General features: G+C 52.2%; 1 protein-coding gene across 2 annotated transcripts; it reads left to right on the top strand.

Moving 5' to 3' along the window:
* Positions 1-26732, top strand: PRKD2 (protein kinase D2). Of its 2 annotated transcripts, XM_006911823.3 has the most exons (19): positions 1-248; positions 529-943; positions 2917-3055; positions 6155-6286; positions 8525-8679; positions 8782-9004; positions 10323-10400; positions 10479-10632; positions 12418-12535; positions 12768-12845; positions 14248-14506; positions 16021-16073; positions 16197-16269; positions 16813-16919; positions 17741-17902; positions 21065-21163; positions 23373-23640; positions 25953-26038; positions 26265-26732. In XM_006911823.3, exons 2-19 carry the CDS (start codon positions 704-706, stop codon positions 26475-26477), a joined length of 2637 nt encoding a protein of 878 aa, XP_006911885.1. In that variant the 5' UTR covers positions 1-248; positions 529-703; the 3' UTR covers positions 26478-26732. The 2 variants fall into 2 exon arrangements, with proteins under 2 accessions (XP_006911885.1, XP_015444853.1); XM_015589367.2 differs by lacking the exons at positions 1-248; positions 2917-3055 and having other exon boundaries at positions 804-943.
* The last annotated feature ends 577 nt before the right edge of the window (positions 26733-27309 follow it).

The raw sequence follows: 27309 nt of genomic DNA, 5'->3' as shown, positions 1-27309 counted from the left end.
CCGCCGCGGAGTTAAACTTTGGGGAAGGAAAACGAGCCACCGGAGCCGGGCGACCCTCCCTTGCCCCACCCCCCCACCGCGGCCGGTAACGCCCCCTTCTCCGCGGGCCCCCGACCGAACTTTTCTCCAGCTTCCGAGACCCGTGAGATTCCCTCCTTAGCACCCCGGCCCTCTGGATCCCTCTGCCCATCCCCGGGCCCGTCGCGATCTCCGACTCAGAGACTCTTGCCCTCCACCCCCAGGGTCCGGTGAGTCCCTCGGCCCCTCTTCTTAATTGGATCCTCTTCTTAGAGCCACTGAATTCTGGGGTCCCCCTGCTCCTTTTTCAATTTCTTCTCTCTCCAAGGGGCCTTTGGATCCTGGGCTCTGCTGATTCCTGCGACCCCGACTTATTAGATTTTCTTTTTTGCTTTCTTGGAATCTCTCAATCGCTGGGTCCCCCAAACCATTCCCTCCCCCCCCGATCTTCTGTGATTCCCTTGATTCCCGGGCGTCTGAACCACTAGATTCTCTTCTCTAATTTCCTAGGGTCCCGCCATCCTCCAGTCCCTTCAACCTGCCGGATTCCTCTTCTCGGATCCCCGGGATCCCGCGCTCCCACCACCCGTTTACGAGACCCCTTAGATCCAGTGATCCGGGTTCCCCGGTCTCCTCCGGCCGGATCCTGGGTGGGCGCCGGGCGGCCGGTCCCGGGCCTCCCCCCATGGCCGCCGCCCCCTCCCATCCCACCGGGCTCCCGGGCTCTCCCGGGCCGGGGTCTCCTGCGCCCCTCGGCAGCTTGGAGCTGCAGTCGCCGCTACCGCTGCTGCCCCAGGTCCCGGCCCCGGGTCCCGGGGTCTCCTTCCACATCCAGATCGGGCTGACCCGTGAGTTCGTGCTGTTGCCCGCCGCCTCCGAGCTGGCCCATGTGAAGCAACTGGCTTGCTCCATCGTGGACCAGAAGGTGAGTGCGCAGGGTTCCCCCCCGCCCCATCCAGCTTGGGGAGGCGTCGGAGAGGGGGATGAAGGGAGTCTAAGCCTTGGGAGACTGAGGGGTGGGGGTAGGACATTGGCCCCCATTACCTCCTCACCCCACTACCCGTTTGCTGGAGGCCGGAGCAGGGGTGGAGTACCCCAGAGGCCTCCTGAAATTTCGAGTCCTTGCATGTTGTTTTCTGCAGCCGGCAGGGAGGAAGGGAGGGGCCGGCCAGGTGTAGAACCGTGGAGGAGGAAGGGGCAGGTGGGGGCAGCAGATGAGGGGGCCCCTCCCCGGCCGGGCCCATCCCTGACCTCCAGTTTGGTGGAAACAGAAATTGAAGCCGGGCTGGCCATGGCGATCGGGTGACATGTGTGGGTGTGGGTGCCTGTGCTAGCTGCTAGGGGCAAGTGAGGTCTGGGAGCCCAATCTCTGTCCTCCCTCAGGCCTGAGACTGTGTGAGGGCGCAGGCACCTCTCCCCAACCTTCAGAGGCTCTGGGGACTCTGTTCTCTCTCCTAATCAGTGTCCCCAGTCCCCAGGTCTGACGCTGGCCTGTGAAAATCATGCTTCCCCACCCACCCCCTCTCTTAGCTTTGGACAGCAAGATCACCAGGATGGGGGCGGGGATCCCAGCAAGAAGGAGTCAGATGGGGCTCAGTGCCTGAATCTGAGAAGGTTAAAAGTTAGAATGGTGTGGGCTTCTCTGTTGTTGGCATTCTAGACTGTCGAAAATGCGAGACTATTTGAATTCTAAATTTTCGAAATATGCAACTGCGAGTTAATTGAACTCTGATATAAAGTGTTCAGACATTAGAATCCTAGGTTGGTTTGTCAGACTCCTAAAATATCAAAATTAATTAGACGACTGTTAATCTGGGTTGTTGAACATCCTAAAATGTATGAGAATGTGTTGGAATCTAAAAATGTCTAATCCTATAACATGAGGAAGTTGCAATCCCCACATCTCCAAATTCCAGAATCTTCTCACACTCCTGGAGATGAATTCTTTGGGCTTCAGAGAAACCCAAAGAATTCAGCTGGGCCAATGCCCCTATTTCACTGCCAGGAGAACTAGGACTTGGAGAAAGACCCTCCCACGCAGCCAGGGCCCAGGCGGGCTGGGTCACCTGTGGACCCTAAGAACACATAGGGCTTTCTTTGTCCCCCCAATACCCCAAACTAGCAGGCCCAGCTCCCACACCCAACTCAGCCTGCTCCTTGGAAGGGCTTGTGGGGGTTGGGCAGCTTGTTACCTAGGTGAAGTTCTTTGTCCAATGCTCAGAATCTTTAGCCTGCCCCCCCCCACCCCAGGCCTCAGCGTTTTATTTTCTACTCTCTATACAGGTGTGGTAGGGCCTTTTCTTCCAGCCGCCCCACCTGGGCTGTTTCACTTTCTGTTCTACCGGGTTTCATTTCCTGCCCCCAGCCTCCCAAACTGGGGACCCGGACACCTGGGTTCTTCGCGCATTGGGTGGGGTCCACCCTCCTACCTTCAGCTCCCTTGAGCTCCAGCCTCCCTGCAGCTACCCCCACTCCCAAGAGTCCTCAGTGCCTTCCTTCCCGCCCTCCCTGCCCCGATGCTGGGACTGGAGCCAGGTACCAGGGACAACAATAGATCCAGGAAGGAAGCTGAGGAGGGGGGGGTGTCATAAGGAGAGGGGTGCTCACTCAGACCCCACCCCACCCCCAATCTCCAGGAAATTCTAGGTGCCAGGGTCCCGGAACCACCCTCCCTCCCACTTCAGATCGATGATCCAGCCACCAAACTCCCAGCACACCTGGGCCCTGGCACTCTGCCAGCCTCGAGCTGGGCTTGGGAGGGAGCAGACAGGAAGTGAGGGGCCGCGGGGTCTCTGGGTTTCCGGGGGAAACAGCCGGCCCTGCCCTGGGGAGGGTTCCAGACCGCTGCTCAAGGCAGCTCTGAGCTTTTCCGTCGCACCTCCCTCTCCCGCCCGTCAGTTCCCCGAGTGTGGCTTCTATGGCCTTTACGACAAGATCCTGCTCTTCAAACATGACCCCACGTCCGCTAACCTCCTGCAGCTGGTGCGCTCCGCGGGAGACATCCAGGAGGGCGACCTGGTGGAGGTGGTGCTGTCGGGTGAGCGGCCAGGTCCACCTAAGGGTGGCGCCTCGAGCGGGGGCAGGGCATCTGGAGGAGCTGGGAGGGGAGGTGGGCCCAGAGACTTGCTCCTTAAAGTTAGGGGTCAGTGGTTCTAAGACCTGGCTGCAAATTAGAATCACCCCGGGAGTTTTACAAACCGCTGCTCCAAAATGAGTCAGTTTTCCTGTGGGGCACGCGCACTGGAGTTTGCAGGGCACTGAACATAAACCATCCACAGCAGCAGGCATGCATCTCACAAACCTAACCCTGACACAAGCCAGACATCAGACTCCGTTTCTGTGTGGTTCCAGTTTTGAAGCACGAAGACAGATACAATTACTCTGTGGTATTAGAAGCCAGGAGAGTGGGTGCCTGGGGAAGACGGAGTTGGGTGGACAGCACGAGGGAGCTTTCTGGGGTCTGCTTTAAACTTCCATTTATCCGTCAGGCTGCTGGTGACACAGTGTGTATGGTTTGGCAATTCGTTGAGCTTTGTGCTTCTGATGTGTCCTTTACTAGATGTATGTTAGATGTATGTAGTTTGAAATGTTTTGATGCCCATGCCTCCTTCTCAGTGAAATGCTAAGTGAAATCTGACTACAAGGTGAGATGACACTTGGGCACCTGTATTTCCAGCCAGAATCTAGTCCACCTGCTGGCCAGCCCCACTTTACACACAGTCAGGCCCTCAGCACCTTAGAAGAGTCTGTGGCCCTTGGTTTCTTCAGGAGGGGCTGGTGGGGTTTGGGGAGGGTCGTGATGGTCTCCATCATGGCTGTCTTTCCTCTACCCCCTACTGCCCCTTGCAGACTGCAATGATCAGTTATGTTTGTTGAATGGGTGGGTGACAAATTAGAAGTTTGGATTTAAGTCCCCGGTGACCTTATTCAGGTTTTAAATACCCTCGTTTAGGCTGTCAACTCTTAGATTTTTATCTTCATCCTGGTCCCTCCCCTAAAACCGAGTCTTGTTCACGTCGCTGCTTCCCTGACACCTCCACCTGGCATCTCTGGGCGTCTCAGACACTTCCTGTCCAAGATAGAAACTTCGATTTGCCCCAAACCTTAGTGTATCCTTGATTCCTCTCTTTCTCCCACCCCTTTGCTTCATCATCAGATTCATAGGTCCCACCATTACCATACACCCGAAATTTATTTCTGACTACCTCCACTGGTCCAAGCCGCCGTCACCTCCTGCCGAGACTGTTTCGGTGGCACCTAAGTCACATCACGACACTCCATTGCTCAGACTCCTCCCATGGCTCCCCATTAGCCTTGGAGTAAAATACAAACTCCTCAACATGACCTCAAGACCGTCCATGATCCGGCCCTTGCCAGTTCCCCGAATTCATCTGGACACCGTCCTCACTGACTTTGTCCCAGCCATGCTTGCCTGCCCTCCATCCCTTGAACAAACAAAGCTCCCCTACGTCTTCGAGGCCTTTGCACTTGCTGTTCTCCATGCTTGGAATGCTTCCTCCTCCCCCATCCCGTCTTCTCTGCTAGCTCTTTCTTTTTATTTGGACCTCAGCTTAAATGCCATTTCTTCCATTGTCTGAAATTTCCTTGTTTATTTATGTGTTTTATGTTTCGTGTCTGTCTCCCCAAAAGAATGTCAGTTCCCTGAGATGTCAGCTCTCTGTCTTGTTTATCTTGAGCGAGAAACAGTGCTTGGCTCATAGAAGAGAGTCCTCTTCCCATTGCATAATACAAAAAAAAAAAAAAAAAAAGCTTAATATTAGACCAAAACTTGGGGTTGGGGGGGAGGGAGCCAGATTTACTCTAAAAATAAAACTTTCAAAATAATAGCTAACATTTATTGAGTACTTTCTGTGTGCCAGGCACTGTTTTCAGAGCTTTCCATAGATTCATTTAATCCTTAAAGAACCTGTAAGGAGATATATTATGGAATAGCTAACATTTATTGAATACTTTCTATGTGCCAGGCACTGTCTTCAGAGCTTTCCATATATTCATTTAATCCTTAAAGAACCTGTAAGATACTGGCCTGTTCTTTCCTAGACATCTGGAAGGCTCATATCCTACCCCCTTCAGCCTTTGCTTTAACACCACCTTCTCAAGGAGGCCTTCCCTTATCACCTATTTAAAATGGTGCCTCTTGCAGCTTCCCTGTATCTCTTCCTTGTTTGATTTTTCTCCTAAACACGTATTGACTTCTAACCAACGGTATATTTTATGACTTAAAATTCCAGAGGGGCAGTAAATATGGTGCTAAAAGCATTGAATCCTAGAGCCACACTGGCCACTTTGAATGCTAATTCTGCGACTTTGGGCAAACTGCTTGACCTATCTGTGCTTCAGGCTCCTCATACAGAAAATGTGGATTATAAAAGGATGGTTCTCACGGGGCTCTTGACAGGGCTAAATTCATTAGTATTTTTTAAGGACTTAGAGCAGTGCCTGGCACAGAGTAACTGCTAGACCGGGTGATTATTGAATAAGAATATTTATTTTATTTATTTTGTTTGTCTACCTCCCTCATTAGAAGCGAGGCAGGGATTTTTGTCTGTTTTGTTCTCTGCCGTGTCCCTACCGCTTAGGACAATGCTCAGTAAATATTTGTTGGATTTCCATTTTAAAGATGAGAAAACCGAGGCACACAGTTGTTTGTTTCTGACTGGATGGCTCCGGCTCTACCCTTGGTAGGTCAGAAACGCTGAGGGTGGCACACAGGCATCCGTATTTTTTTATATTTAAAGATATTTAATCGTGGTGAAATATACATAAAATAAAACTTACCATCTTAACCATTTTTCAGGCTACTGTTCCAGTAGTGTTAATTTCGTTCACGTTGTGTGCAACCAATCTCCAGAACCGTTTTCATCTTGCAAAACTAAATCCCATTCATCAGCTCCCCATTCCCCCTCCCCCAGTCCCTGGCATAGACACCTAGGTATTTCGCCCAGTGGTGGAGCTGGGATTTGAATCCAGGTAGATGTAACATGTGAGTAAATGAATGAAGGACGGAACGATTAAACTTTGCAGCTGGGAGGATTGTCAGAAACCTGGGAACGCGGGGACTGGAATAGCCTCCGCTGGCCCCGGCTCACTCATCCCTCCTCCCCTCTGCCTGCAGCTTCGGCCACCTTCGAAGATTTCCAGATCCGCCCGCACGCTCTCACGGTGCACTCCTACCGAGCGCCTGCCTTCTGCGACCACTGCGGGGAGATGCTCTTCGGTCTAGTGCGCCAGGGCCTCAAGTGTGATGGTGAGAGGGGGCGGGCTGGAGGCGGGGCCTGGGTGGGGCTCAGGACCAAGAGGTGGAGCCTAGGAGGCGGGCTCGGAGGGAGAGGTAAGGGGAGGGGCTGGAGGTGGGGCCAAGAGGCGGGGCTTGGTGGAGGGTGGGGCTCAGGGCGGGCCTCAGCCCCAGGGGTGGAGCCTAGGAGGTGGAGCTCAGAGGGAGAGGTGAAGGGCACAGAGAAGAGGGCGGAGCCAATATCAGTCAAGTGTCAACCAGAGAAACAAGACAGTAGAAGGTACCTATTAAGGGATTTTTGGAAGGAATTGGCTTACAGGATTTGGGAAGCTGGCCGGCCACCTCCGACGTCCGTAGGGCAGTGGTCAGCAAGGGCGGACTGGAATGCTCAGGCAGGAGCTGAAGCTGCTATTCACAGGCAGAGTTTCTTCATCTGGGGAGTCTCAGCTCAACTTTTTAAAGCTTTCTGCTGATTGAAACAGGCCCGCCCGATGGACTAGCAGGTTAGGACCTCAACATGCAAATTGGCGGAGGGGCCCAGATAGTCTACACCAAACACCGGCACACATCTCCTTAAATCATACTTAAAAAAAAGTAATAAAGGAACACACCATGTTCCTTTAGCCAAGATATCTCAAGCTTAAGCCCAGGCATCAGGATCACCAGCAACGCTCGAGAGAACATTGAGATCTCGCCCACCTGCAGATGAAGGCCACACGCCCACCTTGGCTGTGCTCCACACACAGCAGGTGAGGGCCGTCCATTCTGTGATGACGAGCTGCACCTCCGTTGTCTGTTCAGCGTGCCTGCTCTTAGAGGTATATTCCATTGTTCCATTGTCTAAAGATCTTCAGGCTCGTGGCTGTCACGCTCACATGGAAATCTGGAGTCTTCAGTACCCTACGTTCCAGGTGACCTACAGCACTAACTAGGATTGTTATCATGCAGCCCTTAAATACTGCGGCACTATTTAAGGACTTGGGACGATAGCCATCTCAGGCCTGCAGAAAGCCATTTCAGTGCAGTCAAAGCTGCTACCAACATTGCCATCGTCCACACATCATATCCAACTCTTGATGTCTTGGCGTATGTAACTTTCATCGTGGCACAACCCTGGTATCGTCAAACTCTCATGGCCATTCTGAGCATGGATTTCCTTGGTCGAGCATCACAGATGATGCTCCAAGTTCACATAGTGACCAAAGATGCCCAAATGACCATTCCGAATGCCACTGGTGCCTTCCTACGGGAGTTTCATTCTACCTGGATACTCATACCTCTAGTCATGGGTGAGATTCTGAAATTCCATGAAGCACGTGACCGATGAAAGGCCACACTGGACGGTGGTTCCTCTATGCAAAGGCCATTTGCCATCTTAAAGGTCTTCTCTGCGGTGTGTGACATCGTGCATCCGAGATAGTGCCTGTGATGGAGAGTTATTGAGCTGGAAGGTCCGTAACAGGCGGACTAACAACAGGCTTCATGAAGCGTCCCGAAAGAAGCTTCCAGAGGCTGGAGGCACATTCTTTCCTCTAGAGCAGATCTCGGAATCACCGGAGATGGACTGGAGCACGGTTTCAGGAAGCCCAGTGGGAATCACAAGCTGCGCCTGATTCTTTCATGGATGAGGATTGAAAAAAGGAAAAGGAAAAGAAGCAACAATAACAAGCATGCTTCCACCCGACACGATACACCATTTTGAATACAACCCAAAGCACGCTAACCCTTTCTTCCCCCCAGAAGACGATGTGTGTGTCCTTGGGTGGCATTCCTTCTCCTTTGATGACCCGTCACTTAAATACCACGATAGAAAGTTAGTCATTGTTACTATATTACGTTAGGTGATAAGGGGGCAGAAGAGGACAGAAAATGAAAGTATTTGGTACACACACACATATTCATAAAATATGGAAGAAATACACCTTATTTCTGCACGGGTCACTCGGTGGTGGCTTTCTTCTTCACTCCCCAAGCCGTATTCTGTTTGTCCTCAGCAGACGCCTCGCCTGTTCGTGGTGCTTTGCCTGGCCGCGTGGCCCACACCTTCATTCCTGAAGGTTCTGGGCCATTAGCAGTTCTGTCTGAATTAGGTTTTCGTAGATTTCTGTTGGCTTTAATCATGCTACTAAGGCGTCGGGAGGGATCTGCTGTTCTCGGGACCTGCGGAAACGAAGGGGGCGGAGCTTTCGAGGCCAGGGCGGGTGGAAGCTGTGTCTCTGACGCTCTTTCCCCCGCCTCCGCCCCCTACAGGCTGCGGACTGAACTACCACAAGCGCTGCGCCTTCAGCATCCCCAACAACTGCAGTGGGGCTCGCAAACGGCGCCTGTCCTCCACGTCTCTGGCCAGTGGCCATTCGGTGCGCCTCGGCACCTCGGACTCTCTGCCCTGCACGGCTGATGAGCTGGTGAGGGGCTGGGGAGCGGGCTAGGTTGGAGACTACGGGGTGACGAGGCCCAGACGTGGGGCAACGAACCGACGTGTTCTTTCTGCTCTCGCTGATCCATAGAGCCGCAGCACCACCGAGCTCCTGCCTCGCCGCCCCCAGTCATCCTCCTCCTCCTCGTCTGCCTCATCCTACACCGGTCGCCCCATCGAGCTGGATAAGATGCTGCTCTCCAAGGTCAAGGTGCCACACACCTTCCTCATCCATAGCTACACGCGGCCCACCGTCTGCCAGGCTTGCAAGAAACTTCTCAAGGGCCTCTTCCGCCAAGGCCTGCAGTGCAAAGGTCAGCGGGATCCCCAAGGGTGGGGTAGGAGACAGACAGGGTCAGAACTCCCTCCACCTCCCTCCCCCCACACACCCAGAGGAATAAAATTTAAAAACAACAACAACAACAAAAAACTTAGAAGCCCAGAACCTTATAAATCTGGATTCGTAAGACAGCACGGAATTCTAAAACTGTATAACTTGAGAATTCTAGAATCAGAGAACCTTAGAAGTATAAGATTTAAGAATGCTGGATCATAGGATTCAGCTAAAAGAACCACAGAAGTTTACGTTCATAAATCTTAGAACTACCGATTGTAGATTCTCAAAATATTAGATCTTTAGAACCATAAGATTTGAGAATAATAGAAACCTAGAAGCATCAAATTCAAGGCTTAGAAGTCTAGAATCGTATAACCAGGGAATCATGGAATTGTAGAGGTCTAGAAATCTAGAACCTCAGAATGTCAACTGATCAAAATCTAGAATACCAGAAGTCTAGATCCTTAAAAACCCGGAGCCTTCCAATTTTAGAATTTATTGGAACAATTAAATTCTAGAATCTTAGATCTCTATTGCTAAAGAACTGTAGAAACATTAACTTCTGTAATCTTAGCGCTACAGAATCCTAGAACCTTAGAATCACCAGCTTCTGGAGACTTAGAAGTCTAGACCCTAGAACTTTAGAGTCACCGAACTCTAAGGCCTGGAACATCAAGGAGTCTTAACAGTCTAGAATTAAAGGACTGTAGAATCATACATGCGTGTAAAGTTCTAGAAACTTGGAATCGAACTCTGGAGTCTTAGAAATCTAGAATCACAGAGCCTTAGAAAATTAGCTTTACATCAAATTCTAGAATCACTGATGTGTAGAATCCTATAACTTTGGAGTCATCACACTCTAGAGCAACAATTCTCAACCAGGGACAGTTTCGTCCCCTCCCAGGGGATGCTGGGAAACATTTTGTTTGTCCATGGGGATGGTGCAACCGGCATCTGGTGAGCAGAGGCCAGGAGTGCTGCTAAGCATCCTTATGCACAGAACAGCTGTCCACACGGGGAAGTAGCCAGCCCCCAACATTCCCGGTGCCAAAGGCGGAGAAACCCTGCCCTTGGGTGTTCAAAGTCCAGAAGCACAGGATGTCAGACCCTGTTACATTCTGGAATCGTAGGAGGATATGGTGATGGGTATTGACAGTGTTTGAGCTTTAGTGTCCTGTCCCAGATAGCAAAAGCAGGCTCTTTTGAGCTTGGAGGTTAAAGATCAAGATTGAACCCTTACAGGTGATCTCTCTTCCCCCTCCCACCTGTCTCCTTATTCCCTGTCCTACTTCCAGACTGCAAGTTTAACTGTCACAAACGCTGTGCCACCCGAGTCCCTAACGACTGTTTGGGGGAGGCGCTTATCAATGGAGGTAAGAGGTTGTGGGCTGAGTGTGAAGGGGCACCGGGACGGACTGGTTGGAGGCCCCTCTGATACCCTGTGCCCCCAGATGTGCCAATGGAAGAGGCCACCGATTTCAGCGAGGCCGACAAGAGCACCCTCATGGATGAGTCAGACGATTCCGGTGTTATCCCCGGCTCCCACTCGGAAAACGCCCTGCACGCCAGCGAGGAGGAGGAAGCTGAGGGAGGCAAAGCCCCGAGGTACCCAGGGCGCCCTCCGCACATGCCCCGCCCCGTCTCGCCCGAGGGTCAGCATCGCCCTCTGCTTGTAAATGTCCCAGGTTACGGAGGCGAACCATTTAAGCACCCACACTTTATTTTTCAATTTAACCTTTCTTCCTGATTTACATTTTTAAAAGTTTTCATAAAAGCACATTCTAATTTATATCGTATTTCGGAACTGGTAATACAGTCATTCAAAAAGTACGTGGTCAAACCCTCCCACTTTCCCGCCTCCCAGCTGCCTAGATCCTCTCCCTGGAGGATGCTCCTGAGAGTGGTTTCTGGTAGGTGCTTCCAGAAACAGTCTGTATTGCAGACTGACAGTAGGAAGAGTGAATGAGAACATGGACTCTGGAACCGGACAGCTGTGTGGCCTTAGGCAAGAAATTAACCTCTCTGAGCTTCAGTTTCCTCATCAGTAAAGTGGGGAAAAAAACGGTGCCTACTTTATAGAGTTGTCGTGAAGACGAAGTGAATGAATACAAATTAAGAACCTGAAACGGTGCCTGATATGCAGTGTTGTATAGCGTTAGCTCTTATCACAGAGCACTAAAATCTTAAAAAGGAAGGGGAAATATCCATTTCTTTCAACCATTTTGGCCTCGGATTGACTTGTGCGGCCTTAAACAAGCCGCTTCTTTCGGTGCCTCAGTCTCCCTGTCCGTAAAGTGGGGGAGGGGAGATATCCCCAAGGACCTGGCAGGTAGTGGCTTTCTTCTGGCATGGAAGCTCTGAAAAATAATAACGAATTGTACTTAATTCCACATTTTAAATTGTAAATGGAACTCACATTTATTCAGCTTCACTAGAATGTGAGCTCAAGTGCTTGAGGATGAAGACGTTTGTCATTCTCCAGGTGCCTAGGACAGGGCTCGGGTGTGGGGTGATTGTTTCGTGAGGAGGTAGGAAGACAGCAGTGCTCAAGCCCAGGGCACTGGAGGCTGAGGCCCATGTCACCTCAGCATGTGCCTCGGTTTCCCCCGGGCCAGTGACAGCACCCACCTCATACGGCGGTGTGCAAATTCCATTAGATCCTGCAGGTAAAGTGCTTGCCCGGTTCTAAGTGCTGAGAAAATAGAAAAGTATTTTAACCATGGTATTTTAACCATGAACCCCAAAGTGGAGAGGGCGAGAGATGATCCATTCGGGGGGTATGGGAAGAAAAGATTTGACTTTCCTGTGCCCTTTATTTTTAATCTCAATCCTTGAAATGTTTTCACTCTTTTTGCATGTGTTTTAGAACAGTGTTAACACAGTCTCATGAATCCATTGTATTTATACAGTAATACATGTATACACAAAGAGAGACAAAGAGAAGTGGCCATGGCCACTCAAGGCCTGATCTAGTGCAAGAGGTAGTTGGTCCTGGAGTTGGGCAAGTCACTTCATCTCTCGGCCTCCTCACTGTAGTGACAGCATGTGCACAGATGAGGGAAAAGAGGCACCGCGTGGTTGAGTTACTTGCTCAGTGTCACACAGCTGGCTGCATCTCTGGGCTCGATACTAATTAGCACTTACTGAAGGCCCACTGTGTGCGGAGCACTGTGCTAAGCTCCTTAGAAATGTTTTCACTCTTCACAGCAACCCCTTTGAGGGAGCTTGGTGATCTGCCAGGCAGCCTGACTTGGGAACCCAGCCTCTCAAGAGTCCCCTTCTAATTATGGGAAATCTGCGAAACAGGAAGGGAAATCGAACTCTGGGACCACCCAGAAGCTCTGTGCAGTGCTTGTAGTAACCTCTCGCCCCTTCCTCTCCCCTCCTCAGCTCCCTCGGTTACATCCCCCTGATGAGGGTGGTGCAGTCAGTGCGACACACGACACGGAAATCCAGCACCACACTGCACGAAGGTTGGGTGGTTCATTACAGCAACAAGGACACGCTGGTGAGTGGGTGGGGTGGGGCCAGAGTTCGGGGCGGGGCCGTGCTGAAGACCAGCTAGAATTAGAGGAGGGGCGGGACAGGAGTTAAGAAGAGGCGGGGCTAAGGGCGAGGTCGGGTGGGGCGGGGCCCGTGGGGCGGAGCTAGAACTAGGGGCGGGGCTTGGCTGAAGGCGAGGAACCCAAGCTGCAGACTGGGCGGGCGACAGCCTCACCCACAAACACCTCTCCCAACAGAGGAAGCGGCACTATTGGCGCCTGGACTGCAAGTGCATCACACTCTTCCAGAACAACACAACCAACAGATACTACAAGGTAAGCTCTGGCTCCCAGCTCCCTCAGACTTTCCCTCTTTGCTGCTACCCTCTCCATTTCTCTCCTAGTTGCTCCAGCCAAATGCCCAGAATCATACCCTCTCCGCACTCCCTGCTTGCTTGCTCCCAGCCCATCAGCAAGTGCCACCCCGCCTGTGTGTTTGATTCCGGCTTCACCACTGTCCAGCCGAGGGACCCAGGGTGACTTAACTCTTTGCATCTCACGTCTCTTACCTGTAAAAGCCTCAAAGAATAGCCCTCCCCTCAGGGCTGTGGCCAGAATTTAGAGATAATTTATAGGAAGCAATTAGCTTAGGGCCTGGCATGTATTAAGCTCCCAATAATCATAACCTCGTTCTCATTATTACTTTATAATTAATCTACTGAATTATTTATTTGTGTTCATCACTGCCCCCCATGCCAGCACTGCATTGCAGCCAATGTCCCACCCGGCTGATTGTGACAGTCTCCTCACTGGACCCTTGCTTCCGCCCTCGTCCTCACAGATTTTCCCCCAGAGCAGCCAGAGGAGTCAGTTAAAACCATCAGAACCCTCTGATGGCTTCCACCGCCCTTAGAATAAAACCGAGATGCCTGGCTGTTCCCTGCTGTGCATCCCCTTCCGTACACTTCCCATGGCTGGTCCCTTCTCATCCTCCTCGCCTTCCTCAAACCACGCTATCTCAAGACACCGATCCCACTGTCTAAAATGCCATCCCCACTGTTACGTCTCCGACTCCTGGCTTCAGTGGCTGCAGAAGTCTGTCGCTCTGTTGTCACTCTTTCGTTCTTTTCTTCCTCTCTCCTTCTTTTTTCTTTCAGGACTTTGCAAAGCACATCCTCTCCTTTCCCAGAGACCCTGCACCTTCTCTCCCACCGGGCCCCCTCGACCTCCTTCATCGTCTCCTGTCTCAATCCCATGCTCTCCCATCCGCCTTCAACACACAACCAGAGAGACCTGCCCTTTCTTGCTCTAAACCCTTCCATGGGTCCCCAGGGCCCTGGAAATAGAGCCAAGGCTCCTCCCTGGGGCCCAGGAGGCCTCGTGCGTGTGGCCTGGCCCTCGCCTCGTTTCCTTTATTTATTCATCAAACGTGGCATACCTACCACGTGCCAGGCACCATCCACGTGATGGGCATATAACATGTCCCCCGAACACCAGCTTTTCCCACCTTAGGGCCTTTGCACGTGCTTTTTCCACCCTTCCTCCACCAGCTGGCCTCTCCTTACCTTTCCGGTGTCTGCGTCAATGTAGCTTCCTCCAGGAGGCCTTTCCTGACCAAATCATGCAAACCAGGTCCTTCCCCACTGACACTGAATTCTGTGTTTTTCTGAGTGGGGGTGGCGAGGGAGGGCAGACCCTGCCCCGTACCCTCACCCGCGCTGGCTCTGTGCTCTGCCAGGAAATCCCACTGTCGGAGATCCTCACTGTGGAGCCCGCCCAGAACTTCAGCCTTGTGCCACCAGGCACCAACCCACACTGCTTCGAGATCGTCACCGCCAATACCACCTACTTCGTGGGCGAGACGCCTGGCGGGGCCCCAGGAGGGCCCAGTGGGCAGGGGGCAGAGACCGCCCGGGGCTGGGAAACGGCCATCCGCCAAGCCCTGATGCCCGTCATCCTCCAGGATGCACCTAGCGCCCCAGGCCACACGCCCCACAGTAAGTCCCCCGCTCTGGGTCTGGGAGGCCTTGGGCAGGGTCCTCGGGAAGGGAAGAGCCCGGGGAAGGCCAGGAGTGGCACGGCGGTGAATGTCGCCCCTGGACTCAGTAGGCCTGGGTCCAAATCTCCATTAAGCACTGGACCTGATGTGCGGCCTTGGGCATGTCACTTCCCTCTCTGGGTTTTGGCCAGGTGATGGTGACACCTCCAGGCTGTGAGTTCAGACTCTTTAATTCACACATTGACTGAGTACCTACTCTGTGCCCGGCCTCTGCTGGACAGAGCTAGGGACACAGCTGTGACCAGGACAGCCCAAGACCTGCCTTCACGGGGCTCACAGTCCAGTGGGAGAGATGGAGCTGTCTTTAGACAGCGCTACCCCAGAGTGAGCAGGGCTGGGACATGGGAACTAGCCCAGAGACGATGCCTGATGGATATCCAGGAAGGCTTCCTGGAGGAGGCAATATTGGCGGAGACTTGGAGGCTGAGGAAGGGCGAAATGGGGGAGGCAAATGGGAAATGATGCCAGGCAGAGGCAAAGGGTGGTCAGAGAGTTCCGGGTTCCTGGACTCTTGGAGCTTATAATTCAGTGTGAGTGACAGGCATTAATCAGGTCATCCTGTATGGTGACAGTGGTTATGTAGAACATGCGCTAGAGTACTCTGACATGGCCCCAGGAGTGACACTCAAGCTGAGACTAAAGGACAAGGAGGATTTAAGTAAGTCCACAATGAGGGACACCGGGTGCTCCTGGCAGAGGGAACAGCAAGCACCGAGGTCCGGAGGCAGGAGAGAACGTGCTGTAACTGAGTCCAGGGTGTCAGTGACACACAACAGAGGGTAGGGCTTGAAGCCAGAGGGATAGATGAGGGACTAGACCTGGCCTGATGGCCATGACAGGGCCTTGGGCTCCTTCCCCAGGGCCCTGGGGAGCCATGGTGTGTTCTGAGTGGGGAGGGACAGGGTCAAACCTGTGCTGCAGGGCGATCCCTCTGGCTTTTCTCTAGGTAAGAGCAAGATGGTGGCTGGGAAATGACGGGGGAGGCCGGGGGGGAAGGTCTCGGGGGAGGGGAGACGTTCCATGGCAGAAGGATCGTGACTTTGGAAATGTCTGGTTCTGGTTGGGCCGGTAGCGGGGCAAGCTCAGGGGAAGATGCTGAATCACTTCGGACTCTCCTCCTCTGTAAAATAGAGTCAGCGTGCCTTCCTTGGCGCCGAGATCACGGGGCGAAGCGCTCAGTGGGGTCATTCATGACATCGCTTCTCGAGCCCCCTCAGCACGTCTCACTGGCTCCTCTCTCCAGCCCTGTGAGGGAGGTCCTGGTATTATTCCCATTCTCCAGACGAGGAAACCGAGGTGCACAGAGGACGAGTCGGTAGCCCGAAGTCACGCCTTGGACCACCTGGACTCAAACCTGGGTGGTCTGGCTCCATAGCTGCTGCCTCTGGAGCTATGGATGAACATAATCTCGAGCCTCGGATCCCCTCACCTCTGCCTCTCCCCTCTCCCCAGGACAAGCTTCTCTGAGCATCTCTGTGTCTAACAGTCAGATCCAAGAGAATGTGGTGAGACCCCCCACCCACACCCCATGGCCCCTCCCACAAGTCCCCTAATCCTTCCACCCTCCCCAGCCTCCTAGAACCCCCATCTCCATTCCCACTCCCGACCGTCCCTGTCCCCTGCTGCAGGACATTGCCACTGTCTACCAGATCTTCCCGGACGAGGTGCTGGGCTCGGGGCAATTTGGAGTGGTCTATGGAGGTAAGTGCACTTCAGAGTCACCCAGAGCGGGTCTCCGGGGGTTTCTGGGCTCCAGGCCGTCCCATCTGATTTTGGCTGCTTAGAAAGCTAGATCCTGGGTCAGATGGTCGCAGGCTGTCCTTTTCTCCTTGGGAAAAGCAGTGGACTTTTCCGCCAGCATCACTAGGAAGAGCAGGTCTGTGCTCTGGCCGCAGAGCTAGAGCCTGGATTCCGATTGGTTATAAATCTAGTTTCCCAGTTAATCGAGTCCCCTCCTTAGGGTTCTGTCTTTACCTCCCTTCATTCCACCTTTATATTTGGTTATAAATCTAGTTTCCCAGTTAATCGAGTCCTTAGGGTTCTGTCTTTACCTTTCTTCATTCCACCTTTATACTGCCTGCTGCCCCCCACGTCTCTCCCGGGGGCCACTCCGAGCCATCTCGACGGCCTTCCATCCACTTTTGCCTAATGCTGGCTATGTGCCTGTGTTGGGGGTGGTTCCTCTTGCCCGTACTGGAAAGTCCTGTTCCCCTCATCCCCCCCCCTTCCCTACCCGCTGTCCAGGAAAGCACCGGAAGACGGGCCGGGACGTGGCAGTCAAGGTCATCGACAAACTGCGTTTCCCCACCAAGCAGGAGAGCCAGCTCCGGAATGAAGTGGCCATTCTGCAGGTGACCACTGGGGTCTGTGCCCCTACCCAGGAAGGACCTTTCCTTCTCACTTCCTCCTTTCAAGGGTCAACTGACCCCGTCTGGGAGTAGTCAGGGAAGGCTTCCTGGAGGAGAGAATATGCACGATTAGACTGAAGGGGTGGAGAAGGTGTTCTGAGCAGAGGGACCAGCCTGTGCAAAGGTCTGGAGGTGAGAGAGAACTTAATGTCTTCTTGGAACTTGCAGGAGTTCAAGGTTACTAGATAGTTTACGTGGTGGCCAGGGAGGAGTTGGGGTCACACCCTGTGGACTTTCTCCTGAGAGTACTGGGGATCCATGGAAGGATTTTGGGCAAGGAAGGGATGTGCTTTAGAGAGGTCCCTCGGGCTGCCATCGGAGCATAGGCGGAAAGGGGTGGGACTAGAGCCTAGAGCCCAAGGAGGCAGCTGGGTGGGGACCCGGCTGGGTGGGGACCTGGGTGGGAGAGATGGGGTCAGGCCAGTCCAGGCCTAGGGAAAAGGGAGGAGGCGCAAATTTAAAAGACAGATGTACAGAGATTCTTCTCATCTTCACACTCTCCCTCCCTCCCGCAACCCTGGGCCTTCATCAGAATTTCATGATGTAAAGATCCTTCTGGATGCCCCATGGTACAGGGGGGTGGTTCTTTCTGGGGCTGGGGGGATGCCTCGTTCCCTCCCCCAGTTCCACCCCCAGAGAACAAGCTGCTCATTTGGGGACAGCTCCTTGTTTGTCGTCCACCTGTTCCCACGACTTGCCCTCGGGGGTCCTAAGTTCGTGGGTCACCTGGGCCCTGACCAGCAGCACCCCACACCCCACCCCAGAGCCTGCGGCACCCAGGGATCGTGAACCTGGAGTGCATGTTCGAGACGCCAGAGAAGGTGTTCGTGGTGATGGAGAAGCTGCACGGGGACATGCTGGAGCTGATTCTCTCCAGCGAGAAGGGCCGCCTGCCAGAGCGCCTCACCAAGTTCCTCATCACCCAGGTGCGCCGCCCGCCCCGCCCACCGCCGCCTGCCCCGCTGCCCGCCCCGCCGCCCTGGGCACACGTCCCCTCGGAGAGGCCCCCGTGTGCCCAGAGGTCAGGCAGACACTGGGCAGGAGTCACGACAGTGGACAATAGAAAACGTAATAATGGAGTCGCAGTAACAATAGAAGAAGTAATAGAGTGATATGATTTTAAAATGATATTAGGGCAGAAATAGAGTAATAGCAATAGAAAAGTAATAGGATAATAACTAGAAAAATTGTATTACTAGTTATTAATACAGTCGGGGGCTGTGTTTCGGTCAACGATGCAGCCTGCGTACAGCGGTGGCTCCGCAGGTCACAGTGGAGCCAAAAAGTCCCTGTCGCTTAGCGACACTGCAGCCATGGTAACGTGTCAGACCGTAAGACACCGCTCACAGGTTCGTGGTGACGCTGGTGTAGACACGCCTACTGCACCTCGGGCCGTACAGAAGTGTAGCGCACACAGTTAGGTACAGTCCCTGATACTTGATAGCAAACGCCAGTGTCACTGGTTTAGGTATTTACTGTACGATCCTTGTCATCGTTATTTTAGAGCGTTCTCTCTGTACTTACTAACAAAGCGTGCGCTGTAACCAGCGTGAATTACCCCAGCGGCGACCTCGTCCCTCTCGCGTTCATCACGTGTCTCTGGATCGCATCGTTTTCTCTCGTGCTTGATGTTATTTGGTTGGATGACGTGCCTGGGCTCGCAGCCTGGGAGCAGCGGGCTGCACCCCGCAGCCTCGGCGTGGGGGGTGCTGTGCCATCCAGGTGCCTGCGAGCGCACTCTGTGATGTTCGCATGACGGCGAAGTCGCCTAACGACCCGATTCTCTAAACACAGCCCCGTCGCTAAGCGGCACACGGCTTGCAGCACGTAGTGAGCCGTTGGCAGAACCGCCCCTTTTTCTGAGTTGTATTCCGTGATGGATGTCACCAGATTCCCCAGCGGCTGAGCACGGAGGCTGTTTTCACTTTCTCGCTCCTACAAACAACCTCCTGTGAATATCCGTGTTCAGACGTCACTGGGCTCTGGTGGGAACCCGTTCAGAGAGTAGACTCCCTAGTCCAGCAAAATATGCTTTAAATTTTCTTAAGGATGTTGCCCAGTTATTCTCTAAAATCCCTTTCGGTCTTTGCTCTCACCAACAGAGTTTGAGCGTGTCTTTTTCTCATTTTCACTAACGCTGGATAAAATAAACGCCAGTCCTCACGGATGGAGAAGTAGTACTCCATGTGGCTTCGTTCAGCCGTTTAAAAATATGGGTGTGCTCGAGCGTGTTTTTATATGTTCATCAGCCTGTGTTTTATGTACCCTTTTTTCGGTTGGGTTATTCTTATTGAATGGTAAGAACTCTTTGTATATGAGGGGCTTTGGATCCCTGTCACTGTATCGTTCTCTTCTTTTATCCCACTATTTGTTTTCCTGCACATTTCATTCATGGCTTTTATTTGCCATAGAGAGTTTAACTTTTACATTGTTAAATGTTGCCTTTTGTGGCTTCTGAGTTTCACGGCCTTCCTAGGAAGGCCTTCCCATCTGACTGGTCCCTCCCCTGGTTCTGGGACGCATTTTCTGTTGGTCGCAAAGACCCCTGTGCTATACTGCTGTTATCCACGCCCGGCAGCCCCGCCTTCCCAAGCTGTGTGCCTTTGTCGGGCTGGCTGGCAGGGTGGGGAGAAGAAGGTGCCAGCCTGCGGCAACCGAGGTGGCAGCTCTTCCTGTCTGGTCATCCATCTCTTCCTCTCTTTCTGCCTGTGCTTTTTTCTCTTTCTTTCTCTCTGCAGATTTCTGCTTTCTGCCTCTTGCCTGTTCCACCCCAAGTCCTGGGCTAAGCCCTTCACTTGTTTAGGCCTCACGACCACCCTTTGAGGTAGGTATTACTGTAACTCCCTTATCTTACAAGTGAGGAGACTGAGGTTCCTGGCTATGGACCGAGGTCACACAGCTAGGTAGCGGTCTGGCCGAGATTTGAATCTGGATCTGTCTAGCTTCCCGTCTACCCTGTTTGCTCGCCACACTTACTGGGAGGATAGAAATCAACAAACAGGAAATCGGGAGAAGATGTACGAATACATCCCGGTTGCTCAGCCTCCTCGTATGTAGAAGGAGCACATTAAACCTAGCAGCGGCTTTCAAGGTCCATTTCTGTTCTTGAAAGTCATCCAGCGAAAACAATGAAAAACATTTCATTTCTGAGACGGAGATGACAAATTCACGCTCACATTACTCTCCTTCCAGTGTGTTTGGTATTTTGTTTGAGTTACACAGAATCAAGGAAAACTGTGTTTCCCGCAGTTAAGTGCTTATACATGGTATCCGTTTTTGTTTTTTGTTTTATTTTAAAATCAGCTCACCTTGTCATCCTAGAACATTCTTGACTTAACAGATAACAGCCCGAGAGGCTTTGTTTGAAACAGACAGAGAAACGTGTTCACCAATAGGCCATCACCAAAATAATAACCAGTGAGAACAACGATAATGGCAGCGAACATGTAGTGCCTGCTCTGTGCCGGACACTGACCTCGCACTTTATATGCATCGGCTCATTTAAATCTCCTGGCAACTCACGAGGCTGGGTACTGTCATCACCCCCATTTCAAAGATGGGAAAACTGAGGCCTAGAGAGAGAAAATGACTTGCCCGAGGCCATAGCCAGTATAGAGCCAGGCTTTCCACCTTGGTAGGCTGGCTCTGGAACCCCTCCCACCTCTTAATACATGCCGTGGTAGTGTTTGCATCATTTCGTATTACAATTTTTTCATGGATTAAAAAAATATATTTTTAAAGTGGACTCACACAATTGTACCCCCTTGGGGGCCACCACCTTTTTAATAACCCCTTTTTATCAAGAGCCCACACACCAGATGGTCTTGGTGCCTTCCCAGACCCACTGCTCCAATTCAGTGTTTCTAGAATTATGTGTCTAGAATTATGCCTGTCTCAAGCATAAATGGTTCTGGGTTTTTGGGATTCTTCTTTGGTGTTCCAATGCCTCCCTTGGCCCCAGCAGGCATCTTTAGGGGTGCAGAGAGGGTCACGAATGGGGTTTGGAGAGCTGGCTGCTGAGGGCAAATCCGGGGCGGGTACCTTTCTACCTTTCTACCTTTCTGACCGGCCCCATCTCATCCCCTCAGATCCTGGTGGCTTTGAGACACCTTCACTTCAAGAACATCGTTCACTGTGACTTGAAACCAGAAAACGTGTTGCTGGCATCAGCTGACCCATTTCCCCAGGTCAGTGATATCCCCTAGTGATTTGGGGAAGTCCAGTGAGCACTGGTGGCAGGTGAGGATGCTGCTGAATATCCTGCAGTGCACAGGACAGCCCCATAACCAAGGCTTCTCTTGCCCTAAATGCTAATATTGACGAGCATGAGAAAGCCTGATTTTGAGCAATAGTATCCACCAGAAAGATAATATGAACCATATCTATAGTTTTACATTGTCTAGTAGCCGCATTGAAAAAAGTAGAGGCTGGCGAAGTAAATTTTAATAATACACTTCATCCCAGCATACCCAAATCTTATCATTTCAACATGTAACCAACATAAAAAGTATTAATGAAATAGTCTTTTGATACTCAGGCTTCAAAATCTGGTGTGTATTTTACACTTAACGGCACATCTCAATTCAGTTGTTAAACTGTCATCAGAAATTCTTGATTTGTATTTAGATTTCACAGAATTAACAGTTGGAAAAGTAGATTGGCGTATGCCAAATGGTTACAAACATGTTGAAAAGTTTTTCAATAACTGAACCTAGGATCTGTTTTAAACATACATTAATTAAAATTAAATAAAAATTAAAAATCAGTTTTTCAGTTGCATTTGCCACATTTCAAGGGCTCAGTAGCCACATGTGGCCAGCAGTCACCATACCGGACAGTGCAGGTCATAGAAGAGCGAATGTTGATCAAATTGTCACAAAAAGGTAATTATATCTATGACGAGTTCTGTGAGCCCAGGTAACTGGAAGATGCACAGCCCAGTTGGAGGGTCAGAGAAGACTTCTCCGAAGAAAGTGGGAGTTGGTTTTTTAGGGCGACAAGGGTTCCAGACAGCAGGAACGGCCTGTGCAAAGGCCCTGTGGTGGAAAGAGCTATACTTTTGCTTAACAGCTTTATTGAGATATAATTCACATTCTGTACGATTCACCCATTCTAAGTGTATAATTCAGTGGCTTTTAGTGTATTCACAGCATCATACAACCTTCACCACAATTAACGGTAGAACATTTTCATCACTCCAGCATCCTCCAATCCCACCAGCCCCCCCGCCCCCAACTACTGATCCACTTTCTGAGGATTTACCTATTTTGGACATTTCATGCAAATGGAGTACACGATAATATAATATGTTGTCCTTTGTGACTAGCTTTCACTTAGTTAATGTTTTCAGAGTTCAATTCTGTCGCAGCATATGCTTCATTTCTTTTTATGGCTGAATAATAGTCCATTATAAGGTCTGTAGAAAAGGGTAGATCTTAGAAAAGAAAAAGCTCTGTAAGGAAAAGGGTCTTAGGGAAGGGTGGTATCGGCTGTCAAGTTGCGATTCGGGTTGGGGGTTGGAGTGTGGCTGCTTTTGAAGGTGACAGAGGCTTGGGGCTGCAAGGGTTTTTGGACTTTATCTGGAGAACGGTAGTGAGCGGAGGAAGGATTTTGAGCAGGGAAGGGACGATACATGACTAGAGGCGGCAGCACAGAGGTGGTGCTGCCCATGGATTGGTTGGCATCAGAGCAGGACCTTGGACTCAGGTCTCGCTGGCTCTAAAGTCTGTCCCATAACCCTAGACCACGTCCACCACTGAGGGAAAGGTAGGCGCACACGTTACCATCGGGATACTGTGGTCAGCAATTTACCTGCCCAGTGCCATTGAATCCCCAGGGGAGCCTGAGAGGAAGCTGCTATTGACACCCCCAATACAGACGACAGAACTGGGGCTGGGAGAACTTCGGTCCCTCTGCTGAGATCACGGACTCACTCTGTCAGACACTGCTCCTGACAGTTGACGTGTGTTTGCTTTTCCAATCCATCCAGCCACCCTACCCTCTAAGGGAGGGGAGGCGGGGACAGTTAGCATCTGCACTGTGCAGAAGAGGAGACAGCCACCTGGGGGTTAACACCTGCTCCACGTGACAGGTGTAGTGGCAGGTAACATTTATTGAGCGCTCATTGTTCCAGGCATTTGTTGTCCTTTGAGCTTTGGATATGGATTGACTCCTGTAATCCTCATGACGACCCTTGAGGTAGGCGCTGGTATGATCCTCCTGCTCATACAGATGAGGAAACAGGCACAGAGAGTAGAAGTCACTTGCCCAGGGTCACTCGACTAGTCAGCGGAGGCGCCTGGATTCGAATCAGTATTCCACGTTCTCTGGAGTACTGTGATGGGGGAGGGTGTGGTCTTAACGCTCTTTCAGACCCTCCATCGCTCACCTCTGCAGGTGAAGCTCTGTGACTTCGGCTTCGCACGCATCATCGGCGAGAAGTCGTTCCGGCGCTCGGTGGTTGGCACGCCGGCCTACCTGGCGCCCGAGGTGCTGCTCAACCAGGGCTACAACCGCTCGCTGGACATGTGGTCGGTGGGCGTGATCATGTACGTCAGTCTCAGTGGCACGTTCCCTTTCAATGAGGATGAGGACATCAACGACCAGATCCAGAACGCCGCCTTCATGTACCCAGCCTGTCCCTGGAGCCGCATCTCCGCGGGAGGTGCGTGGAGGCTAGGGGCGGGCCCCGCCGCGTGGGCGGGGCGAGTGGGAGGGGCCACGAGAAGGGCGGGCCCTGAAACAGCCCAGGGTCGTGGGGGCGGAGCTTAGCAATGGGGCGGGGCCACTGTTTGGTCCTAAAAACAGTGAGGCACCCTGGACCTGGAACTTTGGGGCAGAGACTTAAGGGTATATATGGAACCAAGGCCCCAGACTCAGGACTAAAACCAGGTTATGTGGGTTGGAAATGAAGTCCCCAGAAGCGTTAAGGCAGACATTTGGTTGGCTCCTTGGGGGCTAAGCGAGGCCTGATCTGTCTAGGGCCAGACCTGAGGGGGTCAAAGAGCTGGGGTGGCCAGGAGAAGAGGCAGATGTTCCCAAGGCGTTGGCTGGGGCCTGGAGTCTTTGGGGTTGTGACCCCCCAAAGGGTTAGCCCTGCAAAAGCGGGCCGCCAGGGGATAGGGTTGAAGAAAGGGGCTTGGCTAATTTGCTGGGTGCTGGGATGGATGGGGGATCGGGGCCTGGGGGTGGGTCCTGGTTTAAGGGCGTGGCTAGAGGAGGGGCAGAGCCATGGAGGGTTTCTAAACTTGTCCAGGAAGAGGACGGGCCCTGAGACCAAAGTCACACCTGGAATCTGCAAGCCACTGGGGTGGGGAGAAGCGTGGGGCCACAAAAGAGAGGGAGGCCAGGACCCAGGAGGACCTTGGGTATCTGCATATAGGGAGGGGCTTTGGTGTTGTGCCACATAATGGCACTGGGCCTGTGACTTGGGCCTGCCGCCTTGGGGACTGGCCTGGAAAGTTAAGTCCTGGGGCCCACAACTTTGAAGGGGAGCCAGGTGTGGGGGCGAGCCAAGGGCGGGGCTAAGATAAGCCTCGAATAAGTTAGAACAAGGTGCAGGCCCTGGAGTGAGGAGTTGAGGAAGACAGAGGGACTATGGGAGGAAGGTTAAAGACAGTCATTGCTCCATGACAGCTTATTCAACAAGAACATGTCGAGTGCCAACTGTGTGCCTGGTAAGGATTGTCCGAGGTTCTGGGAATACTGAGATGAGTTGGAGCAAAGGGATCGTGTGGGGAGAAGATCGTCGGGTGGTCTGTGAACTGTGGGAGGGGAAAGAGCCCTAGCGGGGTGTGGCTTCATGAAGCAGGTTCGCGGGGGTCGTGACTCGAAAGGTACTCGGTGCAGGAAGAGAGTTGGCGGTGGTCCTAAGAGAGGTAAGCACTAAGAAATAGGCACGTGGGTTGACTTGAGTCCTGGATAATACAGGGGTCCTCCGGGTTGTCTTTCCGGACCTACTCAGAAGGCGCTCAGTAAAATTCATCAAGCGTGCGTGAGTGAATCTGAGTGTGGGTGGATGTGGGTGAGGGGGCCTGTGGGTGTTGTCCAGAGCAGAGGTCATGTGTAGACAAGGCCTACACTCAGAGGGGGTCCGCACAGTGAGGCCCTTGTCCTTTAAGGCTTCTGATCAAAGACTCTCAGACAAGTGCTGGTTTGTCTTGAATGCCTGACACTCACTAATCCTCCTTTTCATAAAGAGATAAGCCTTGTCTCTGGGCCTTCTGCAGGAAACCAGTGACTAATTACCGTCCACTAACATCGCTTATTTTCGTTTTCTTATTGTGGACCTGACAAGTGATCTTTGGATTCCTATTGACCAGGATGATGTAAAAGTTCCATTTTATATAAATTCATTTTCACCTTAGAAAGTGAATTGAAAAAAAAGTGACTTAATTTAAAGCAATTTTATCAATTTTCACTTAAGTTAAATACATGGTTCAAATTTTTAAATATACGAAAGAACCTATAGTGAAAATTCTCTCTCCTTTATCTGCCATTCACCGAAGGCAGTGGCTATTACGAGTCTTTTATATATATGCAGGCAAATATGTGGACATATATCCTCTTATTTACCCTTTATGTAGCATACTATACATGCTGTTTTTCAATTTGCATTGTCCACTTCACATTATATCCTGGACAAATAAGTTGGTTTAAGGAAAAATATTAAGTGAGAATAGTACATGTGTACCTATACGTACCAATATTTTAATATGGGTGTATGACAAAACTTACGAAGGTGACATAGGAATGGGGAAACTGAGGTATAGACTTGAGATGTAGGAGTGAGTGTGCATGCCACGTGTGTGTGGGAAAACAAATTTGTAATTCAATGAGGAAATGGCCGGGTGAGTGATTGTGGCAGGTGGGGCCACCTGGGTCGGTGCAGAAGGAAGGCCTGGATGGCAGGCGGGCAAGCAGGCTTTTTGGAAGAGGGGTGGCAGGACTTGAGCTGTCTCTCTCCTTTCCACTTAGCCATTGACCTCATCAACAACCTGCTGCAAGTGAAGATGCGCAAGCGCTACAGCGTGGACAAGTCTCTCAGCCACCCGTGGTTACAGGTGATGCAGGGGGCGGAGCTGGAACTAGACCTTTTATTGGTCGCGCAAATAGTGAAGGGTGTAGGTGCATTTTCCGCGGTTATGGGAAGTGGTTGAGCCTCCCATTGGCTGGGCTGTGGAGGATAGAGCTACGTCTCTATTGGCTGGGCAGATTTTGAGGGGTCGCTATTGGTTACCCTCCGTGCACCGCCCCCCTCGCCGCTAACCTGTGTTCTCCCGGGCCCAGGAGTACCAGACGTGGCTGGATCTCCGAGAGCTGGAGGGGAAGATGGGTGAGCGGTACATCACGCACGAGAGCGACGACGCGCGCTGGGAGCAGTTCGTGGCGGAGCACCCGCTGCCCGGGCCGGGGCTACCCACCGACGGGGAGCTGGGTGGGGCGCTCCCACCGCAGGACCACGAGATGCAGGGGCTGGCCGAGCGCATCAGCGTCCTCTGAGGCTCTGTGTCCTCGCCCTGGCTGCCCCGTGATGCCGTCCTCCCGCCCTCGGCGGGCGGCCCTGCACACCATCCCAGTGATGGTCGAACTGCTCAAGGGAAGGCGGCTTCCTGACCAAACTGGATGAGACACACCCCGGGGGAGGAGCGTGGCGGAGATGGGCGTGGGGGTGGGAGTTATTTCCAAAGTTCATTACCCAACAATTAAAACGGACTCGTCTCTGACCACGTGGCCATGGTCTCTGGCCACACCACACTCTTGTGTCGTTAGTCTGATGGTCACCTGGAAGGAGGACGGCCCGAAAAGGAAGTGGGATGGAGTGGGGGAGGGCGGGAAAGGTGGGGAAGAGGCGACTGGAGGGGGAGGTGTTTGGGAAGGAGGACTCACTGGGGTGGGAAATACAGAGGGGCAGAAAGCCAGGAGAGGAGGGGGGGATGGTACGGAGGCGGCATGAGGAGGCGAGGGAAGAGTAAGGGGTCAGAAGTTGGAAATGGAGGAGAGAAGAAAGGAATGTGACTGGGGAGGGAGGCTGAAGGGAGCATGACGAGGGTTAGAGGATTTAGAGAAAAGCGAGTCATCTCATGGTTCGTTTGAAGCATCTTTTGTTTGGGGATGTTACTAATCACAACTATTAATAATGGCAATGCAATTAGCATCCATAGTAGAAACCTGATAGACCATATTTAGTATTTTAAATTGATGTGATAACTTCTCTACACACCGAGTGTATTTGTTCACCGGTTCATCCATCTGTCACTCTGCACTGGGTGATGCTGGGGACGCCCTCGAGAGTTTCACCATCCAGGGTGGAGACAAACCTCTCCTTGGATGG

Source organism: Pteropus alecto, unplaced genomic scaffold, assembly GCF_000325575.1.
Source record: "Pteropus alecto unplaced genomic scaffold, ASM32557v1 scaffold194, whole genome shotgun sequence".
Classification (NCBI taxonomy): Eukaryota; Metazoa; Chordata; class Mammalia; order Chiroptera; family Pteropodidae; genus Pteropus; species Pteropus alecto.
This window is presented reverse-complemented; position numbering and strand designations above follow the sequence as displayed.